This window comes from Uranotaenia lowii, chromosome 3 (assembly GCF_029784155.1).
Source record: "Uranotaenia lowii strain MFRU-FL chromosome 3, ASM2978415v1, whole genome shotgun sequence".
NCBI lineage: Eukaryota > Metazoa > Arthropoda > Insecta > Diptera > Culicidae > Uranotaenia > Uranotaenia lowii.
The window spans coordinates 344,909,021-344,932,046 of NC_073693.1; the positions used below are offsets into that span (position 1 = coordinate 344,909,021).

At 37.2% G+C, this 23,026-nt stretch overlaps 1 protein-coding gene across 1 annotated transcript; it reads left to right on the forward strand.

The window, feature by feature from the left end:
* The first annotated feature begins 1,687 nt into the window (after nt 1–1,687).
* On the forward strand, nt 1,688–21,931 carry LOC129751731 (CDP-diacylglycerol--inositol 3-phosphatidyltransferase-like). The gene is made up of 5 exons (XM_055747398.1): nt 1,688–1,967; nt 2,213–2,347; nt 20,307–20,460; nt 20,532–20,695; nt 20,766–21,931. Exons 1-5 carry the CDS (start codon nt 1,916–1,918, stop codon nt 20,936–20,938), a joined length of 678 nt encoding a protein of 225 aa, XP_055603373.1. The 5' UTR covers nt 1,688–1,915; the 3' UTR covers nt 20,939–21,931.
* Nucleotides 21,932–23,026: the final 1,095 nt, after the last annotated feature.

Sequence of the window (23,026 nt, forward strand, 5' to 3'; positions counted from 1 at the left end):
TTGTTACTTTAGTTAACAGAAATCAGCATAAAATTCTAGTTTTTTCAAATAGATTTTTTCCTTGTTAGAATGCTTTCCAAAACAGAACTTTCGTAAATTTAGCTTACAAATATCTTCAATATTTTTTTTGAATGAATGTTTTTGTAAAAATATCACTTTTCCATTCAAAAACTTTTAAAATACTTAGGTGTGTTTTCAATAGCCAGAAAAACACCAGTTTTTGAAACTCAATTTATCGCTTAGTAGCTATCAATATTTTTTCAAAAAATATTTTAAACACTAGAAGAAGACCTAAAAGTTGATTCTACTTACTTTTTAAGAGATCTCTGAAGTAAAAAGCCGTAGTAAAATGAGTTTTAAATTCACCGAAAATTTACACCCTTTTGTTTACCTTTTTTCCTAACTACAAAACGTCAAACATTTACCTGGCATCGCGGATGGCTTTGTGTTTAATTGAACTGTGAAACGATTTTTGTCTTCCGGTAGGAAAAGCAAACCAAAATTAGTTTTGAAAAACTGATATTTGAGTGTGAAGTTGCAAAAAATCAATTTCTTCAAACCTATATAATGTTATTTCTTGATTTTTGCCATTTCCTTCATCAGCCATTTTTGTCATTTTGATGATTTTTATAATTTTCCCATTTCACCTTTTGAAATCTTTTTTTTTTTGTGACTTTGGAAAAACACATTGAATGTCATTTTTGCATATGTACTTGTCATTTTTAAATTTTTGCAATTATTTTGGTAAAAACAGTTTCAATTAATTTTTATGATATTTAAATATTTTTTTTCTATATTAAATATTTTCTCCAATTTAATTTATTTTGTTTATTTAGTTTTCACACCACAAGTTTATTTTGTTGTTTTTTTGTTAGTTTTATCATTTTGTCATTTTAAAAGTTGTCGTCGTTTTCGTAGTTTGTTTTTGATACTCTTGTCATTTTTGTAGTATATTGCGATTCGTTTTTTTCAGTTTTGTCATTTTTGTTCTTTTTTGTGTGTTGTTGATGTTTGTTAATTTTTATTGTATATTTTTTCAGTTTTTCTGTTTTATTAATTTTTGTTTTTTTTTGTTTTCCAGTTTTATCATTTTTTGTCATATTTGACGTTTTTGTATTTGTCGTTTTCATGTCAATATATTGTTTTTTCTTAGGAAAAATACTCCCGGCACATAAAAACTTTATAAGTAAAATGCCTTAATAAAACCATTTGTGAATAAAAAAAAATATTGTTTTTTCGCTTTTCAATTTTTTTATTTTTATATTTTTCTTGCTATTTAGTTTTTATCGTTTTTTATAGTATTTTTTTTTCTGTAGTTTGGTCGTTTCTGCTATTTTGTCATAAGTTAAAATCAAATTTTGTGTTATACTTTGTATTTTAATTTTTCTCATTTATCTTATTTCTGTGATTGTTGTGATTTGTATTTTTATTTTTTTTATCTTTTTCGTTCTTCATGTTTTTTGTTATCGTTTTTTGTAAATTTGAGTATTTGAGTGTCATTTTTGTTATTTTTCGTGTTTTTATTTGTTCATTAGTGTATTAAATAATTCTGAAATTTTCAGAGATCAACTTGCAAGTTTCAAAATCTTTAAACTTAATTCTGCGATTATTTGAGGATTGCGTTTCGAACACCACTAACGTCAAATGACGTCTGGGAAACACCACCACCCCCTTTTCTTGGATGCGTTTTTCGCGGTGCGCGCGTGGTGGGTGGAAGAATCAAAATCCTCCGACTGCGGGTGTTTTCTGGTATCAGTCTTCTCGTCTCGCACCAAATAAGCAAACGGACAGCAGACAGCCGTCAAACCAGAGTGAAAATCCGTAATCCAACCAAAGCGTTTGCAAACAACGGAGTAGTTTCAATTTGTCACTGCAGAAGAAATTAACCTGTGAAGTACCTGCGCTCGTCATCATCATGTCCTCGACGGAGAAGGAAAACATCTTTTTCTTCGTGCCGAACATCATCGGTAAGTAAACAAAATATTACGGACGTTTGAGGTTGCTGGAATGCCCTTCCCGAGTCCTCTGCTGGGGCCCGAAAAATCGTCACTTCAGTGTGGGTGCTTCGCCACCCACCAGTGGTTCCAGATCGGACCGTTCTGTATGCAAGTGCTGTTTTGATTGCGAGAAAATCGATTTTTTTTCGCAAAATACGACGTCATAGGATGAATACAATTTTTCCCTTCTAATGATTCTTTTCGCTTATCCTCAGGTTATGCCCGGATTGTTCTGGCCATCGTATCGTTCTACTACATGCCCACAAATTACGTTGTGGCCGGATGGTGCTACATCGTGAGTGTGGTCTTGGATGCTCTCGATGGTCATGCAGCGCGGCATTTCAATCAATGTAAGTTCGAAAGCATATACGCTGAAGAGTGAAGGGGGACCAAAATGTAGCATAGTTTTCCGGGGGGGACGAAAGACTATTAATCCAATTAAACCTTTGCCTCTAGGGAACTTCTCTCGTTGCATAATATTTCGATTTTTAAACGGCACCTGTCCATTGCTATCATTTTGGATTCACATAATCGCGGTTGGGGCTTATCATTTATTATCGATAAGGATAGATACAACGATTAGGTATCAGAGAGTGCACAAAACCTCCGCAATAGATCATCTTAAAAAATTTGGATTAAAAAGAACATTTAAAAGTCTAACGGTTTAAATATAAAGCTTCTGATCTTAAACATGACATGATAAATATCCGAATGAAGCGATCTATAAAGGTACATATGTAGGTTTACAATCGCTGACATTTGTTGCATATCCCACAATATAATGAGAGCCAAAAATCAGAATCCCGAGTTTTTCAATTCTTATGGAGTATTTATAACGACTAATGCCGTTTTCGTTTTCTCCACTAGCACGAGGCAAAACTTTTTCTGAATAAACGAACAGAATCGTTACCCGGGACGATGTAAATATATGGTTGCTATACTCACCCTTATGTTTACCCCCAACACTGACAACTTTTACGGGGTGCAACCGCCTGCTTGAGGTTCAAATCTCGGGCAAAACTAGTGGGCTTCTGAATTAATAACCGAACATAATAACAGCAGTTAGGGCAAAACTCGTGGGTAACTAGGTTGCCACTGCCAATAAACGAAAACACTATAAGACAAATTCTATAGCCTTATACTGCCCCTACTTTCATAACAGTCCCATATGCAAAAACAAGCAAGCGAGAAAATCAGCTTTTTCTGTTTTGGAATATATTTTTAAACTATAACCATTACATTCAGCATAAAGCTTAGTTCTTTTAGAAATGGGACAGTTTCGAATGCCTGTATCTCAAAAACCATTCGTTTGAACGAAATACTTTCTATGAAGAAAAAGAAGGCAATGTTATGATCTTTCATGAAAAAATTTGAAAAAAAATATTTACCGTTTTTTGTTAAAGAAATTTCTACTTTATTCTTGGTATCTCCCATTGGCCGGCGCACACTTTTTTCAGTCATGGTATTGATCAGTTTCTCCAACTTATACTTCTTAAAATCTATATTTTAGGTGGCTTCACCTTCCTTCTTCAATTTCTGATACTTTTTGGTCCAATACTTCCCTGGAAACTGGAAACTGGAAGCATTCTAGTGGATACAGTTGTTTCGAAATGAACAAATTTGATTATTTTTGACCACATTTTTAAACGTTTTTTTTTTCGGTACCGGTTTTACAGCTTAAGAGCTTTGGAACTATCAAAAAATGGTTGTTTGAGGTTGGATTTCAATGAGTCATCATTAGGCAACACTTTCAGCTTATCGGAGAAAATTGTTTTGGACATTTCAGCGATCTACCCTTAGTTTTTCGTTTATTGAAAATTAAAAATGCTGGTATGAGACTTGCATTCCTTGATGATCCTTAACCGTTGTTGCCGATCATCTGCTTCACTCCAATGCTTGATTTGAACTTTGTGGACATTATTGACAGTGTTTGCATACTTATGCACCACAAAAACTCAGTAATTCTTTGAATAATCAACGGTTTTGTCAGCTATCAATTTGATAATGACGAATTTTATAGGAAACTGGGCAAAATTATTTTTTTCTTTTTCTCTTGCATCGTACATATCTCAAAAACGCGTAAATTTTAAATTTTGAAAAAAATAGGTCGAATAGTACTTTTTACAGGCAACAAAATGCTGTTAAAATTTTTAATATCCAATAACTAGTTAACGAGCTATTAGCAAATGAAAGTGTCCCATTTCTAAAAGAACTAAGCTTTAAACGAAAATCGTTTGATGGAATGTGTTCTAGGTTGTCATAATAAATCGTACGACCTGAAATTTTAGAAATTGGGCCATCGGTAAGGTCGGGAGCACCATTTTATTCGTTATGGGACTGTTATGCGAGCATATTTGAGACCTTTTTCGAATCTACTCGCATAACAGTCCCATCCAGAATGTGTTTTGCTAACCAAGCTACTTTCTTAAACTTAAATTTGATCATTTTTGAACTTCTAAATGCAGTTATCAGAAAAAGAAACACACTTTTGGAAAAATATCGTGAATTCTTCATTGTAAGTTGAATCTTTTTACGATTTTGATTGCATCGGTTAGTTTTTTGCTCAGGAAGACATTCCTTCCTTCTTACTGACCTGCCTTCGAGAACTAGTGTGCATAATTCGACATCAAGTGAGTTTAAATCTTTTTTAAATGATTCGAAGCAATAAATCAAAGACTATTTCGCAAAAAGAAGCATTGAAAAGAAACCAAATCCGTGATATTTCACATATGGGACTGTTATGCGGGTATATTTCATATGGGACAGCCACAAGTTGATATTTTTTTCAAAATTTCTAGAACAAAATCTCTTTTTTTATTGTTTTATATTGAAGCCTTATGTTCAAAATGACGAACTGTCAGGTTAGATGAAAAATGACGAAAATTCATATGGGACTGTTATGCGAGTAGGGGCAGTATAGCGCTATGACGAATGAAGTGATATTTATTGATAAATTATTTATTTAAGTGATATTTATCTATTAACAAAAATGACAAAAATAACCAAAATGCCAAAACTGACAAAAATTACAAAAATGAGAAAAATAAAAAATAAAAAAAAAATTACAAATTTAGAAAAATTACAAAAATGACTCAAAATGACAAAAATGGACAAAAATGACAAAAACTGATAAAAATGAAAAAAAAAATACGAAAATGAAGAAAATAGCAAAAATGTTAGAAATGACAAACATAACAAAAAATGACAAAAATGACAAAAATGACAAAAATGACAAAAATGACAAAAATGACAAAAATGACAAAAATGACAAAAATGATAAAAATGACAAAAATGACAAAAATGACAAAAATGACAAAAATGATAAAAATGACAAAAATGACAAAAATGATAAAAATGACAAAAATTGACAAAAATGTCAGAAATGACAAAAATGACAAAAATTTAAAAAATGACAAAAATGACAAAAATAACCAAAATGCCAAAACTGACAAAAATTACAAAAATGAAAAAAACAAAAAAAAATAAAAAAAAATTACAAAATTTAGAAAAATTACAAAAATGACTCAAAATGACAAAAATGGACAAAAATGACAAAAACGAAAAAAAATACGAAAATGACGAAAATGGCAAAAATGACAAAAATGTTAAAAGTGACAAAAATTACAAAAAATGACAAAAACGGAAAAAATGACAAAAATGACAAAAATGGCAAAAATGACAAAAATGACACAAATGACAAAAATGACAAAAATGACAAAAATGACAAAAATGACAAAAATGACAAAAATGACAAAAATGACAAAAATGACAAAAATGACAAAAATGACAAAAATGACAAAACTGACATAAATGACAAAAATGACAAAAATGACAAAAATGACAAAAATGACAAAAATGGCAAAACTTACCAAAATCACGAAAAAGACAAAAATGACAAAAATGACAAAAATGAAAAAAAATGACAAAAATGACAAAAATGACAAAAATGACAAAAATGACAAAAATGACAAAAATGACAAAAATGACAAAAATGACAAAAATGACAAAAATGACAAAAATGACAAAAATGACAAAAATGACAAAAATGACAAAAATGACAAAAATGACAAAAATGACAAAAATGACAAAAATGACAAAAATGACAAAAATGACAAAAATGACAAAAATGACAAAAATGACAAAAATGACAAAAATGACAAAAATGACAAAAATGACAAAAATGACAAAAATGACAAAAATGACAAAAATGACAAAAATGACAAAAATGACAAAAATGACAAAAATGACAAAAATGACAAAAATGACAAAAATGACAAAAATGACAAAAATGACAAAAATGACAAAAATGACAAAAATGACAAAAATGACAAAAATGACAAAAATGACAAAAATGACAAAAATGACAAAAATGACAAAAATGACAAAAATGACAAAAATGACAAAAATGACAAAAATGACAAAAATGACAAAAATGACAAAAATGACAAAAATGACAAAAATGACAAAAATGACAAAAATGACAAAAATGACAAAAATGACAAAAATGACAAAAATGACAAAAATGACAAAAATGACAAAAATGACAAAAATGACAAAAATGACAAAAGTGACAAAAATGACAAAAATGACAAAAATGACAAAAATGACAAAAATGACAAAAATGACAAAAATGACAAAAATGACAAAAATGACAAAAATGACAAAAATGACAAAAATGACAAAAATGACAAAAATGACAAAAATGACAAAAATGACAAAAATGACAAAAATGACAAACATGACAAAAATGACAAAAATGACAAAAATGACAAAAATGACAAAAATGACAAAAATGACAAAAATGACAAAAATGACAAAAATGACAAAAATGACAAAAATGACAAAAATGACAAAAATGACAAAAATGACAAAAATGACAAAAATGACAAAAATGACAAAAATGACAAAAATGACAAAAATGACAAAAATGACAAAAATGACAAAAATGACAAAAATGACAAAAATGACAAAAATGACAAAAATGACAAAAATGACAAAAATGACAAAAATGACAAAAATGACAAAAATGACAAAAATGACAAAAATGACAAAAATGACAAAAATGACAAAAATGACAAAAATGACAAAAATGACAAAAATGACAAAAATGACAAAAATGACCAAAGTGACAAAAATGACAAAAAGAACAAAAATGACAAAATTGACAAAAATGACAAAAATGACGAAAATGACAAAAATGACAAAAATGACAAAAATGACAAAAATGACAAAAATGACAAAAATGACAAAAATGACGAAAATGACAAAAATGACAAAAATGACAAAAATGACAAAAATGACAAAAATGACAAAAATGACAAAAATAACAAATATGACAAATTGACAAAAATGACAGAAATGACAAAAAATGTCAAAAATGACAAAATGACAAAATGACAAAAATGACAACAATGACAAAAATGACAAAAATGACAAAAATGACAAAAATGACAAAAATGACAAAAATGACAAAAATGACAAAAATGACAAAAATGACAAAAATGACAAAAATGACAAAAATGTCAAAAATGACAAAAATGACAAAAATGGCAAAACTTACCAAAATCACGAAAAAGACAATGTTGTGGTGTTTTCTTTCAGGAGAAACAACTCTGCAGTAATTCTGGCGAATAACTAAAAGCTATAAAATTCCTTTTATTAATAATTTTCATTACATACAGTTAGTTGTTCATCTTACTTTTAGTCTCTCTGTTCAGTCCGAAAAAACACCAAACTGATTTCTCCTAGCTACGCCTGAATCCTACATTACAAATTTTCTATTTAACTTCAATTGTATTCAGATTATTTCCACAACTTACGGTAAGTATACAAATTTTATTTATTCTTTGAAACTTTCAGGATCCTCAGTTTTCGACCTCTGGTAACCCTATTCTACGGTAAGTAATGTGTGGTAAGTATTTGTCAACAAACTCAATCTACTGGCTGTAATTTATTTACTTACAGGTTGTCGAACTGTTCCTAACAAACCTCTTCCACTTTATCGACAACAATCTCGGTAATTTCCTTCAAAACTCTCTAAATTCTTCCGTACTTTCTCAACATCAACTTTCTGCTTTCATAAATCAAACATGTCAGCGCCCATGCAACGATTCGATCCTACACGCTCAGACGCATACACCCATTTGATTTACACGCTGCTAACTCCGTTTCCGAATCTGGGTTATCTTGTAGAGTTACTCACTTTTGGGAAACTGGCAGAACATCCCCCCACCCGTAAGCCCCAACTATCCACGGTTTTCTTCGTTGGGCTTACTACTAGGCATCTCTAGCACTGCCAGTTTTGACACGGGTCTCGTCTTCTCTCCTTTGCTGGTTTTCACTGCTGCTGATCGTACTCGGCCATCACTTCCCAGGAACACTTTTGAAACCACTCCTCGTTCACGCTTGTTATCCTCCAAGGCAAATACCAGATCTCCCGGTTGCATTTGTCGAACATCGTTGAACCACTTTGGCCGTTTGTTCAGCTTTGGTAGATATTCAGCTTGCCAACGATTCCATATACCGTCTGCTAACTGTTGGGCCCGAACATATTTACTCCTGAGGGCTTCAGCGACTTCTATTGGATTCCTAGGCGGCAAACATTCTGCTGACATCCCTTTCAGGAAATGGTTGGGTGTTAAAGCTTCTGGGTCTTCTTTCACATTCGTAGACACATACGTTAGTGGCCGGGAATTAATTAAGTCCTCCACTTCAACCAAGGCTGTGTTCAATATCTCATCCGTGAGCCTTCCACCGTCTGTTAATGTATTTAACGCTACCTTCACCGACCTCACCATACGCTCCCACACGCCACCCATATGGGGTGCTGAAGGCGGGTTGAACACCCAGCGAGTTCTAGCACTTGTAAATGTATCGGCACACCCTTCATTGATCCGGCGAATTTGCAGCGCGAGTTCTCGGCTAGCTCCGACAAAATTGGTTCCGTTATCAGAAAAAATTTCGATCGGACTTCTTCTCCTCCTGACGAATCTTCTTATTGCCATCTTGCACGACTCTGTTGTTAAATTGTACGCGACTTCCAGATGAACAGCTCGTGTTGTCATGCACGTGAACAGTGCCACCCATCTCTTTTCCCGTCGCCGCCCAATTGATACCTCCAACGGTCCGAAATAATCCAACCCTACGTACGAAAAGGCCTCAGCTCCAACTGCCATCCGTTGTTTCGGTAATGGAGCCATCCTGGGTATTTGCGGCTTAGCCTTTTGTATTCTACACCACTGGCATTCACTTATAACTTTGTCCACTACTGCTCTCAAGTTATTGATAAAAAACCGTTGCCGAACTTCGTTCACTACCGTTTCCCTACTAGCATGTCCAGATTTTCGATGGAACTCGTCTACAAGCCTCTTAGTCACGAGGTGGTTCTTCGGCAATATGATCGGGAATCTCGAATCAAATGAAGCATACTCTGCTCTTTCCGTTCTACCTTCCATTCGTACCACTCCAAACTCATCTAAAAAGGGTGACTTGTCAAACAACAAACTCGATCGTTCCAGTTTCAACTCTCTCCCATCTTGCTGTTTCAACAACGTCGCCACTTCATCTGCGTATTCTTCGCGCTGTGCCAAGCGCCAAAGACAATTTTCTGCTGCAAAATATTCTTCTTGACGCAGTGGAACATAGTGCCCTGGTTTCAGCTTCAGTTGGTTATTAGTTCTCTCTGCTTCGGTACGAAGTGATTCGATCGGTAGATTTTGCGCACAGCGCTTGCAGTTTGACATGTAGCGAAGAACTGTAGCTACCATTCGAACTAAAACCGTCCACTTAGATACATTCCCAATCCGCATCGATAGTCCGTCCGAAACTACGACATTTTGAAATAACACGCTTGCTCTTAATTCTTCCTGAAATTCTTCCACCTCCTGCGTTTGAAGGGGCCAATGCTGCTCTGCGAAATACAAGAACTGTGGACCACGGAACCAGCGGCTGTCAGAGTGGATCTCGGTAGACTTGCTCCACTTTGTCAAATCGTCTGCCGCGTTATCCTTCGTGGGCACCCATCGCCAGTCTTCAGGGGTTTGATACTTCAAGAATCTGCCCAACCCGATGAGCAACAAACTCCTTGTACTTTCTACGCTCTGATCTTATCCACGAGAACACCGCCTTCGAATCCGTCCAAAATACAGTTTTTATAGATAGGAAACGAATGATTAATTTTTATGGATTTCGCTAACTGAGCTCCTAACGTTGCGGATTGTAACTCCTTCCGAGGTATGGACAAATACTGCAACGGGGCTACCTTCGCCTTTGCCTCAATGAAAGAACAGTTCACTCCTTTCTCATCCGAAAACCTGAAGTAGGCAACGCTACCATAAGCATCCTCTCCCGCATCTACGAAGATGTGCAACTGCACCGAACTATACGCCGTCGAGCTTGCGGTCCCAAGGTAGCAGCGTGGTACTTCAACAGCTTCTGCCAAGGATAAAATACTCGTCCACCTCACCCAAACGTCGTACTGTGCCTGCAGCAGCTTCTCATCCCAGCCAATACCACTGCGCCAAACGTCTTGCATCAAAATACGTCCGTGTATCAAGAGAGGTGCTAAAAACTGCTTTGGGTCAAACATACTCATGATGCACTTCAGTGCTATTCTTTTAGTAGGCCAAGCTCCTTCTTGCAAATATGGCTGAAGATCTTCTCGCAGGTTCATTGAGAATACGAAAACGTCGTTTTGAGAATTTCCATCGTACCCCTAGCACTCGTTCAACCTCTGTTGTCTTATTGACCTCAACAATTCTCGTTTGTTCCGCAGAAATTTCTCCAAGTGACTTCAATACTTCTTGAGAGCTACTGACCCAGTTCCTTATTTCAAAACCTCCTGCAGCATGTATTTCCCTTACCTCAGGACGCTCGTTTTATCGCTTCTTCTTCAGTATCAGCACTGTCAAAGTAATCGTCTACGAAATGCTTCTTCATTATTGCCTGTGATGCCTCCGGGTATTTCTCCGCATGTTCTAGGCCGTTCAAATTCTTCACGTATTGCGATGTACACGGAGAGCAACTGGCTCCAAATATTACCACGTCCATGACGTAAATTTGAGGTTCACCTTTGCTATCTGATCCGAAGAGAAATCGTTGTGCTTGTCGATCCTGCGAGCGTATTCTGATCTGGTGAAACATTTCCCGAATGTCACCGCCGAACGCCACTTTACGTTCTCGGAAGCAGTTGATAACGGAGGGTAGCGACGAGATCATATCAGGCCCTTTCAACAGTCTATCATTCAATGAAACACCCTGTACTTTCGCTGCAGCATCCCAAACAATTCGCACCTTTTCCTGGTTTGTTAGGATTTAAGACGTAGTTTATTGGCAAATACCAGGCCTTTCCTGGCTCTGTGTCCTTTATCTCTTGTTCAGTTATACGATGTGCGTAACCTTTGTCCACGTATTCTTGCAGTTGTTTAGCGATATTCTCACTTATGCCTGAGCTACGGTCCATTCTAACCTGTAAACTCTTCCATCGCTTGACTGCCATTGGAAAGCTGTCAGGAAACACTACGTCATCTTCAGCCCACAACAATCCAGTCTCAAATCGATTACCTATTCGTTTCGTTGTTCTCTCCAAGATTTCTCGCGCTCGTTTATCTTCCTTCGATTCGAGGTTTACCGGGGATATTCCTACAGCTTCAAGTTGGAAAAACTCCTTAAGGGCATTATTCATTTCCTGATCAGGTTTACAGCATGCGTCACAACCACAATGATGAAGTCCTATGAACTGTACACTAGCTACTGCACCATCGCGTGGTCCGTAAATCGTCCATCCGAGCTTACATCGGATTGCTACAGGTTCTCCGGCTTCCCCAATTCTCGACTCCAGAGGTGCGATCAAGTGAATGTTATTAATTCCGATTAAGAGCTTCGGAGCCGCAGCTGTGTAGTTTGGAAGCTCTATCTTCTGTAGATAGTCGAAGCGTTCCTTTAATTCGTCGGAGTCCAATCCTTGAACCGGTAAATTCAGTTCAGCAACCGTTCTCACGTCTGCCAAAGTAGATTGACAACTTTGTTGCTGGTCCGATATGCACAGCGTAAACTTTACCGAATCGCTTTCGGTTTGGCTGATTCCGTTCGTCCACTTCATTTTGAGAGGTTCATGTACTCCATCAGCTTCCAGAAGTCGTGCTAGCTCTGTATCAATCAGCGTTACCGATGAGCCTTCGTCAATAAGTGCTAGCGTCTCTAGCTGCTTGCCATTGTTGTACAGCATCACTGGAACTATCCGAAACATCACAGACTGATCGCACTGTCGATGGCTATTGCAACTAGCAACCACGTGCTGAGGTCCAGTTGGTTCCCAATGCAGCAGAGGATGATGATTTTGCTCACACCTATTTATACCGCAGCGTCGTTTCGACCAACATCTATTCGCGCCATGGCTGTACAAACACAGCGGACACAAGTTGAGGGTTTGTACCCTTTTCCAACGATCCTCCAAACTCATCGATCTAAGCTCATCACATTGCTTTCCAAAATGACCTGGTTTGCCACAAACTGCCCAGTTTCTGTCAGGTTTGGGCCTTTCTGTGGAAGCCATGTTATTTTCATTCAACTTCTCTCTGGTTGGATCATCAAGCATCTTCCTTTGAATATGGTGGCAACAGCATTCCTGCACTTCACCATCCGCTACGTGTACGAAACCTTTAACTGCTGAAGAGTTTTCACGCCGTTTTCCCTTGCTTGCCTCTTCAAGGCGTGCTCCTTCGTACGACACTTCAAGAGCTTTGTCCGCCAGATTTTCCATGAAAACGCTGAACGTCTCCAGATTAACCTTCGACTGCTGACGCTTGAAGTCCACCCATTGCATAGCGTAACAAGACGGAAGTTTTTGTATTAATTGCTGCATCAGTATCGGGTTACTTAGATGATCATTTAACTTCGACACTCGCAAGTGTTGGGTCAACTCATCCACCGCGTTTCCAAAATCGATCACTGATTTCAAATCTTCTGAACTAGGACCAGGAAGCTGTTGTACTCGATTAGCAAGCAAAGTTGATAGAACTTCTGGGTTTCCGAACTGTTTCCGCAATCTCTCGATCACAGCTGGTACGTTTTCTGGTTCAAGAAGCCTATTCCGCACCGTCTCTAAAGCTTTCCCTTGTAATGCCTCCTGCAGTCGAACCAAATTCTCGTCATTATTGAACCCGCACGACCGATTAGCTTGTTCGTAGGCGCTTATGAATGCCGGCCACTCCTGCGGTCGTCCTGAGAATTTGGGTAAGGTCCTAGGGTACACTTGTCGTGCTGCTATCTGTGAGCGTGTTGGTCCTTCAGGTTCTCTACGAGTCGACCGTTCACGCCTCGCACTTCTATATGCTCGAAAAACTGAGTTTTCTTCATCAGAAGAGATACATTGAGCTGGCGTAGAAGCTGGTAGGTTCCGGTTTCCTGCTAGTGGCCTAGATGAGTCATTTCGTAAAACGCCGGTTCTCATTCTCGCTTCAGAATCCTTCCTCGCAATCACAAGCGTTCTTTGATCGCTGCATCTCGTCGACTTAATGTGTACTGCACTCGCTGCTTTCAGACACTTCTCTCGCTCTGATGGTTCAGTCTGCCAGTTTTTCACCTTGTCACGAAAATCGCACCCGTCATCACTAGAACTCTCCTCATGTTCCGAAGAAGAACTATCTTCTGCTAAAGTTTCCAGCCTACGCCTCTGACGACTCTCTTCTTCATCCCGCTCTATGGCTTCAAGTTCAAGCTGTAGCAGCTTTCGCTGGGTTTCTTCTCTACGCTTCCTTCTCATGGTTGCTTCATTCAACTCGGCTAACGATTTCTTCGCCGAATCACGCACTGAGGCTTTCGAGCTCGCGCTACCACTCTTCCTTGAGCGAATGTCACTTCCACTGATGTCACTCCGCGTAAACCCTTTGTCGGACCCTTTACCGCTTTGAAACGTACCCTTTGACTTCCTTATAGTACCTAAATTTCTGGCTTCTCCCTCTTCTGCTTCACATATTCTATTCCTGTCTTTCTTAGAAACTTGTACATGCTTTGGCTTACCGATCAGGTTTTCTTTGCTACCTTTATCCTTCGCTGCTCGATGCGGTTGTTTGCGTATCTTGGACTGACCTGCCGATCCTTGCTTTTCCCGAATCGATGGTCCCACACTGCAGCATTTCTCGCAGAACCATAATGCATTCTCAACCGTGTCATCAACATTCACACATGCAAAGTGGAACCATTCCTTGCATTCACTACATCGCACGCTTGCGTCGTAGTCTTCTCCATTGTCGCAACAGGGATATTTGTAGCCTTCCGCCATCGTCGAGGATAAAACTTTTAGCTTGTTGTGGTGTTTTCTTTCAGGAGAAACAACTCTGCAGTAATTCTGGCGAATAACTAAAAGCTATAAAATTCCTTTTATTAATAATTTTCATTACATACAGTTAGTTGTTCATCTTACTTTTAGTCTCTCTGTTCAGTCCGAAAAAACACCAAACTGATTTCTCCTAGCTACGCCTGAATCCTACATTACAAATTTTCTATTTAACTTCAATTGTATTCAGATTATTTCCACAACTTACGGTAAGTATACAAATTTTATTTATTCTTTGAAACTTTCAGGATCCTCAGTTTTCGACCTCTGGTAACCCTATTCTACGGTAAGTAATGTGTGGTAAGTATTTGTCAACAAACTCAATCTACTGGCTGTAATTTATTTACTTACAGGTTGTCGAACTGTTCCTAACAAACCTCTTCCACTTTATCGACAACAATCTCGGTAATTTCCTTCAAAACTCTCTAAATTCTTCCGTACTTTCTCAACATCAACTTTCTGCTTTCATAAATCAAACATGTCAGCGCCCATGCAACGATTCGATCCTACACGCTCAGACGCATACACCCATTTGATTTACACGCTGCTAACTCCGTTTCCGAATCTGGGTTATCTTGTAGAGTTACTCACTTTTGGGAAACTGGCAGAACAGACAAAAATGACAAAAATGACAAAAATGACAAAAATGGCAAAACTTACCAAAATCACGAAAAAGACAAAAATAACAAAAATGAAAAAAAAATGACAAAAATGACAAAATGACAAAAATGACAAAAATGACAAAAATGACAAAAATTACAAAAATGACAAAAATGAAAAAAATTACAAAAATGACATCAATGACAAAAATGACAAAAATGACAAAAATGACAAAAATGACAAAAATGGCAAAAATGACAAAAATGACAAAAATGACAAAAATGACAAAAATGACAAAAATAACAAAAATGACAAAAATGACAAAAATGACAAAAATGACAAAAATGACAAAAATGACAAAAATGACAAAAATGACAAAAATGACAAAAATGACAAAAATGACAAAAATGACAAAAATGACAAAAATGACAAAAATGACAAAAATGACAAAAATGACAAAAATGACAAAAATGACAAAAATGACAAAAATGACAAAAATGACAAAAATGACAAAAATGACAAAAATGACGAAAATGACAAATATGACAAAAATGACAAAAATGACAAAAATGACAAAAATGACAAAAATGACAAAAATTAAAAATGTGAAAAATGACAAAAATGACAAAAATGACAAAAATGACAAAAATGACAAAAATGACAAAAATGACAAAAATGACAAAAATGACAAAAATGACAAAAATGACAAAAATGACAAAAATGACAAAAATGACAAAAATGACAAAAATGACAAAAATGACTAAAGTGACAAAAATGACAAAAAGAACAAAAATGACAAAATTGACAAAAATGACAAAAATGACAAAAATGACAAAAATGACAAAAATGACAAAAATGACAAAAATGACAAAAATGACAAAAATGACAAAAATGAAAAAAATGACAAAAATGACAAAAATGACAAAAATGACAAAAATGACAAAAATGACAAAAATGACAAAAATGACAAAAATGACAAAAATGACAAAAATGACAAAAATGACAAAAATGACAAAAATGACAAAAATGACAAAAATGACAAAAATGACAAAAATGACAAAAATGACAAAAATGACAAAAATGACAAAAATGACAAAAATGACAAAAATGACAAAAATGACAAAAATAACAAATATGACAAATTGAAAAAAATGACAAAAAGAACAAAAATGTCAAAAATGACAAAATGACAAAATGACAAAAATGACAAAAATGACAAAAATGACAAAAATGACAAAAATGACAAAAATGACAAAAATGACAAAAATGTCAAAAATGACAAAAATGACAAAAATGACAGAAATGACAAAAATGACAAAAATGGCAAAACTTACCAAAATCACGAAAAAGACAAAAATGACAAAAATGACAAAAATGGCAAAACTTACCAAAATCACGAAAAAGACAAAAATGACAAAAATGACAAAAATGTCAAAAATGACAAAAATGACAAAAATGACAAAAATGACAAAAATGGCAAAACTTACCAAAATCACGAAAAAGACAAAAATGACAAAAATAACAAAAATGGCAAAACTTACCAAAATCACGAAAAAGACAAAAATGACAAAAATGACAAAAATGAAAAAAAATGACAAAAATGACAAAAATGACAAAAATGACAAAAATGACAAAAATGACAAAAATGACAAAAATGACAAAAATGACAAAAATGACAAAAATGACAAAAATGGCAAAACTTACCAAATTCACGAAAAAGACAAAAATGAAAAAAAAATGACAAAAATGACAAAAATGACAAAAATGACAAAAATGACAAAAATGACAAAAATGACAAAAATGAAAAAAATGAAAAAAATGACAAAAATGACAAAAATGACAAAAATGACAAAAATGACAAAAATGACAAAAATGACAAAAATGACAAAAATAACAAATATGACAAATTGACAAAAATGACAGAAATGACAAAAAATGTCAAAAATGACAAAATGACAAAATGACAAAAATGACAACAATGACAAAAATGACAAAAATGACAAAAATGACAAAAATGACAAAAATGACAAAAATGACAAAAATGACAAAAATGACAAAAATGACAAAAATGACAAAAATGACAAAAATGACAAAAATGACAAAAATGACAAAAATGTCAAAAATGACAAAAATGACAAAAATCAAGAAAAAGACAAAAATGACAAAAATGACAATAATGACAAAAATGGCAAAACTTACCAAAATCACGAAAAAGACAAAAATGACAAAAATGACAAAAATGAAAAAAAATGACACAAATGACAAAAATGACAAAAATGACAAAAATGACAAAAATGACAAAAATGACAAAAATGACAAAAATGACAAAAATGACAAAAATGACAAAAATGACAAAAATGACAAAAATGACAAAAATGACAAAAATGACAAAAATGACAAAAATGACAAAAATGACAAAAATGACAAAAATGACAAAAATGACGAAAATGACAAATATGACAAAAAGGACAAAAATCACAAAAATCACAAAAATCACAAAAATCACAAAAATCACAAAAATCACAAAAATGACAAAAATGACAAAATTGACAAAAATGACAAAATGGACAAAATGGACAAAAATGACAAAAATGACTAAAATGACAAAAATGACTAAAATGACAAAAATGACAAAAATGTCAAAAAAGACGAAAATGACAAAAATGACAAAAATGGCAAAAATGACAAAAATGACAAAAATGACAAAAATGACAAAAATGTCAAAAATGAACAAAAATGATAAAAATGACAAAAATGACAAAAATGACAGAAATGAAAAAAATGGACAAAATGGACAAAAATTTCTAAATGGACTAAAATGAACGAAAATGACAAAAATGATAAAAATGACAAAAATGACAAAAAGATGACAAAAATGACAAAAATTGCTTAAAGAACTAAAATTAACAAAAATGACAAATAGACAAAAATGAGAAAAATGACAAGAAAGACAAAAATGACAAAAATGACAAAAAAGACAAAAATGACCAAAATGACAAAAATTATTTATTATTTACATAGTATTCCGTCTCACGACATAACTTGACGAACATAATTCCTAAAATTCACTCGGTCCGTGGCAACCGTTCTCCAATTCCTCGGACACCCCACGTTCGCCAGATCACGCTCCACTTGTTCGTCTTGTTCCTACCGGATTCGTAGCGAACACCTGTTTTGCAGGACAGTCGTCCGGCATTCTCGCAACATGTCCCGCCCAGCGTATCCGGCCAGCTTTCACCACCTTCTGGATACTGGGTTCGCCGTAGAGTCGCGCGAGCTCGTGGTTCATCCTTCGCCTCCACACTCCGTTCTCCTGTACGCCGCCAAAGATGGTTCTTAACACTCGTCGCTCGAATACTCCGAATGTACGCAGGTCCTCCTCGAGCAATATCCATGTCTCGTGCCCGTAGAGAACAACCGGTCTAATAAGCGTCATATACAGGTTACACTTCGTGCGAGGGCTAAGTCTTCTCGACCGCAGTTGCTTGTGGAGTCCATAGTAGGCACGACTTCCGCTGATAATTCGCCTCCGGATCTCACGGCTGGTGTCATTGTCTGCAGTCACCAGTGAGCCGAGATAGACAAAGTCTTCGATTATCTCCAGCTCGTCGCCGTCGATCGTGACCTTGTTATTACTGGACAAGCGGGTTCGGTCGGTCTCGGATCTGCAGGCCAGCCAGCACTTCGTCTTGGACCTTGTCGAAGCCTCCTGCGCGATTCGAATGAACTCGATAATTCACCCGAGATCTGCACACAGCACTGCGTTCCATCCATCGTCGCCTTGATCAGTCTGATCAGCTTCCCGGAAAAGCCGTTCTCGTCCATGATTTTCCATAGCTCGTTACGGTCGATCGTGTCGTATGCGGCTTTGAAGTCGATGAATAGATGATGCGTAGGGACTTGGTGTTCACGGCATTTTTGGAGGATTTGCCGCAATGTGAATATCTGGTCCGTCGTAGACCGTCCCTCCATGAAGCCGGCCTGATGACTTCCCACGAATCTGTTTGCTTGTGGCGTTAGGCGGCGGAGTAGGATTCGGGACAACACTTTGTAGGCGGCATTGAGGACAGTGATCGCTCGGTAGTTCTCACAGTCCAATTTGTCGCCCTTCTTGTAGATGGGGCATATTACCCCCTCCTTCCACTCCTCCGGTAGCTGTTCTATGTCCCAGATCCGGATTATCAACCGATGTAGGCAATCGGCCAACCTGTCCGGGCCCATTTTGATGAGTTCAGCTGCGATGCCATCCTTCCCAGCCGACTTGTTTCTATTCAGCTGGCGAATGGCTTCCTTAACTTCACTCATCGTTGGGAGTGGCTCCTCTTCGTCGTTGGCTACGCCGGCGATGTACCTTACCCCACCGTCTTGGTCTCCTGCATGTGCGCCGTTCAGGTGTTCATCGAAGTGCTGCTTCCACCTTCTGATCACCTCACGATTGTCCGTCAGGATACCCCCGTCCTTATCCCGGCACATTTCGGCTTGCGGCACGAAGCCTTTGCGGGATGCGTTGAGTTTCTGATAGAACTTTCGTGTTTCTTGGGAACGATGCAGCTGCTCCAGCTCCTGGAGCTCCTCCTCCTCCAGGCGGCGCTTTTTCTCCTGGAAAAGTCGGACTCGCTGCCTCTTCCGCTGTCGGTGATTTTCCACATTTTGACGGGTGCCTCTTTGCACTACTGCCGCCCGCGCGGCATTTTCTTCGTCCATCACCCTCCTACACTCCTCGTCGAACCAGTCGTTCCGTCGAGATCGCTCCACGTAACCGATGACGTTCTCCGCCGCACTGTTGATGGCTGTTTTGATGGTATCCCAACAGTCCTCGAGAGGGGCTTCGTCAAGCTCGCCCTCTGCCGGCAGCGCTGCTTCGACCGATTGCGCGTAGTCTGCCGCGACCTCAGGTTGCTTCAGTCGCGCGATGTTTAACCGAGGCGGGCGCCGGTTTCGCTTGTTGTTCACTACGGAGAGTTTTGGGCGCATCTTCACCATCACCAGATAATGGTCCGACTCGATGTTGGCGCCCCGACAGGATCTGACGTCGATGATGTCCGAGAAGTGCCGGCTGTCGATCAAAACGTGGTCGATCTGTGATTGAGTTTGGTACGGTGATCTCCAGGTGTACTTGTGTGGGAGGCGGTGCTGAAAAAAGGTACTACGTACGGCCATTCGTTTGGAGGCGGCGAAATCAATAAGTCTAAGGCCGTTTTCGTTGGTTCGTGACAAAAAATGACAAAAATGACAGGAAAGACAAAAATGATAAAAGTTTGAGCTGATTAGACAACTGTTTTGGGTTAAGTTTGGTTTCTTGAGATTTTCGATAGGCTGCTAACTTTTGTATTATCCTTTTATTTAAAAGAATAACCATTCGCTTGTTCTCGCAGCAACAAAGTTCGGTGCCATGTTGGATCAATTGACCGATCGTTGCGGCACTATGGGTCTGTTAGTAACGCTGAGCTATTTCTACCCGGCCTACATGTTCTGGTTCCAGCTGTCGATGGCCATCGATGTCGCCTGTCACTGGTTTTACCTGCATACGTAAGTATACCCATTCACTAAATTTGGTTTCAACCCTGATTTCTGACCTTAGCCATTTTTCAACATTACAGTACTGTCCTGCAGGGTAAAACATCCCACAAGTTTGTCGATCTTTCTGGTAACCCGATTATGCGTGTGTACTACACCAATCGCACTGTGCTTGGACTCATGTGCTTGTTCAACGAATTGTTCTATGCGGCCCTGTATCTGTTGCATTTCACCCCTGGACCAGCTAGTAAGTTTTACAGAATTGTTATTTTTATGATCTCACTTCCTTTAACCTGATTTTGGTTCTTTCCCCGTAGTTCTCGGTATCTCTTCGTTCAAGCTGCTGGCAATTGTTTCGGCTCCAGTGGCCATTGCCAAGACGGCCATTTCCGTTATTCACGGTTATGTGGCCAGTCTGAATATCGGGACGATCGATGTGGCCGAACGAGAAGCCGCACGGCAGCGTGAGGCCGCCAAGAAGCCACAGTAATCTGGAATCTGCTAGTTCTCCAAAGGAAATACCAAGCTTTCTTCCAAACACATCATTCATCCAGTCCTTCCAGCCAGGTGAGTTTCTTTTTGTGGTAATATCTCTGTTAACTCAATAAGGTAGACTGTCGCAAAGCTGGGACTCCAGGAGCAACCGTTTGAAAGGAGGAAAGCAAAATCTGTAGGCTATTATAAATGTTACACTACACTAACTTTTGTCGTGTATACCTTGCAATCCTTGATAGCTGTCGTGTTAGAAAGTCGAGATCTTTCAGTTTTTATAGCATTCGTACACGTTTCTGGCACAGCTTTGAACATCATTGCCTCAAAAGAATGCAAAAACGAAAGTAACCTCGGAAAAGTGAATGGGTGTTTTGGTAGAGTTATATCTGAAAATTGATATTAAATTCATAAAACAGGTTTAAAGTGAAACTTTAGAGATTGTTTCCGATGCAAATGATACCAAATACAGAAAAAACAAATGTGACAAATTGACCTTTACGACAAACCAAACATTGAAGGATCATCATAAGTGTCAAATTACAAAATTTAAAAACCTGAATCGGTGAGGCGAAAAATTATCAGAATGTATTTTATATTAAAAATAACAATCGTAAGAATAACATTCGTCCAGCACCGGACAAAAGCTTTAGCATTCCACAGGTGAGCAATAAAAGGTAGAACCAAAAGCTCTCGATAGAAGAAAACCCGAAATCCGAGATTACAAAATCAAATGATCCCCTGTGCGTGTTTAGATTTCATCCTCCCAGGAACCGGTACCGGTTCAAACTGTCAACAAATGAGTATATAAAATTATATTATATAGAGCAAGAATTATATTTAACACATAATTTCATACCAACACACAAAATCAATACATATATCTAACTCAAGTGCACCCCGAATCAAATCGATGTTGTACTTAACAGAGAAAAAAAAAACAAGTTGTATGAGCATTCATCTGTTTAGTAATAAAAGTATGTAGACAATGGAAGTTCGGTATATGTTCTGTGAAAGAAATTTTCCTTGAAATTTGATTTGAAATTGAAGAACCACTCAACCGATGGGATGTGGACCACCTATCTACGCTTTGTATGGAATAAGAACACAGTAATGAAATATTTTTCAACAATTGATCATTTAGAGAGGAGAGGAGTCCCAGGAGAACTAGTACATCTCATGTCTTATGTGTCTGCTCTTTATGGGTTCTGATATCAGCAGAAATATTGACTGGAGCGATCGATAAAAGTTGGAGATGGCCGAATGACCCTTCTGATGTGTCTGACATACATTGACCAGTTAGCCCATATGTCTATTGATCCCGATCCTGCTACGATGAACAACGATATGTTTACAGATGATCACGGAAAGAGAGTCTCTTGAATCGGCCCTGAGACGAAGTCAGCGATTAAGAGTAGCTACTAGGCTCTACGAGGCCAGCGTAGCCGTTGGTATTGATGGGGACCTACCTCTGAACATCAACCAGGTTAAGCGCCAGGGATTCCTCAAAGACCTATATCGACGAGAATAAAGCAGCTCAGAAGGAGAAAAAGGGTTGAGAGCAGTTTACCTATTTGATCTTGGAAACGGTTAGCTCATGCTCCGGTTGACAAGATGAAAGGTGGATGGACTGTCTTGTTTTTGGCAAACGAGTTTGACACAACTGCATTCAGACAACAACAACATCCCTGCAAGGGAATTTAGAAGATGCTATCTTTATGCAGTAGGATGACAGCGAAGAATTGAAGGTCGCCTTTAAGGCTCAAAGCAAGCGGATCATATGTGAAATTGACGTTTCGACGACGAGATATGAAGTAGATTGATTCCGTTGAAGAGTAATCGTTGCGTTTACCGCTACTGTAAACGAAAACTTATTTTAATTCTGAATAAGGCCTCATCCCCGGACGGAATTCAAAACTCAGTGCTGAAGGTGACGGTACAGATAATTCCGTATACTTTCAAAATGGTGCTACAAAGAGTCTCGACACTCGACTACGGATCTTCCCCGAGCCTGTAGAAAACTGCGAAGATGGTGATATTGTCGAAGCCGAAAAAATCCAAGAGAATCCAGCATCGTACAGACTCATTT

Coding starts and splice junctions, on each gene's coding strand:
- LOC129751731 (XM_055747398.1), top strand. CDS start 1,916: ATGTCCTCGACGGAGAAGGAAAACATCTTTTTCTTCGTGCCGAACATC. Junction 20,461..20,531: donor CACTGGTTTTACCTGCATAC/GTAAGTATACCC, acceptor TCAACATTACAG/TACTGTCCTGCAGGGTAAAA. Junction 20,696..20,765: donor TTTCACCCCTGGACCAGCTA/GTAAGTTTTACA, acceptor CTTTCCCCGTAG/TTCTCGGTATCTCTTCGTTC.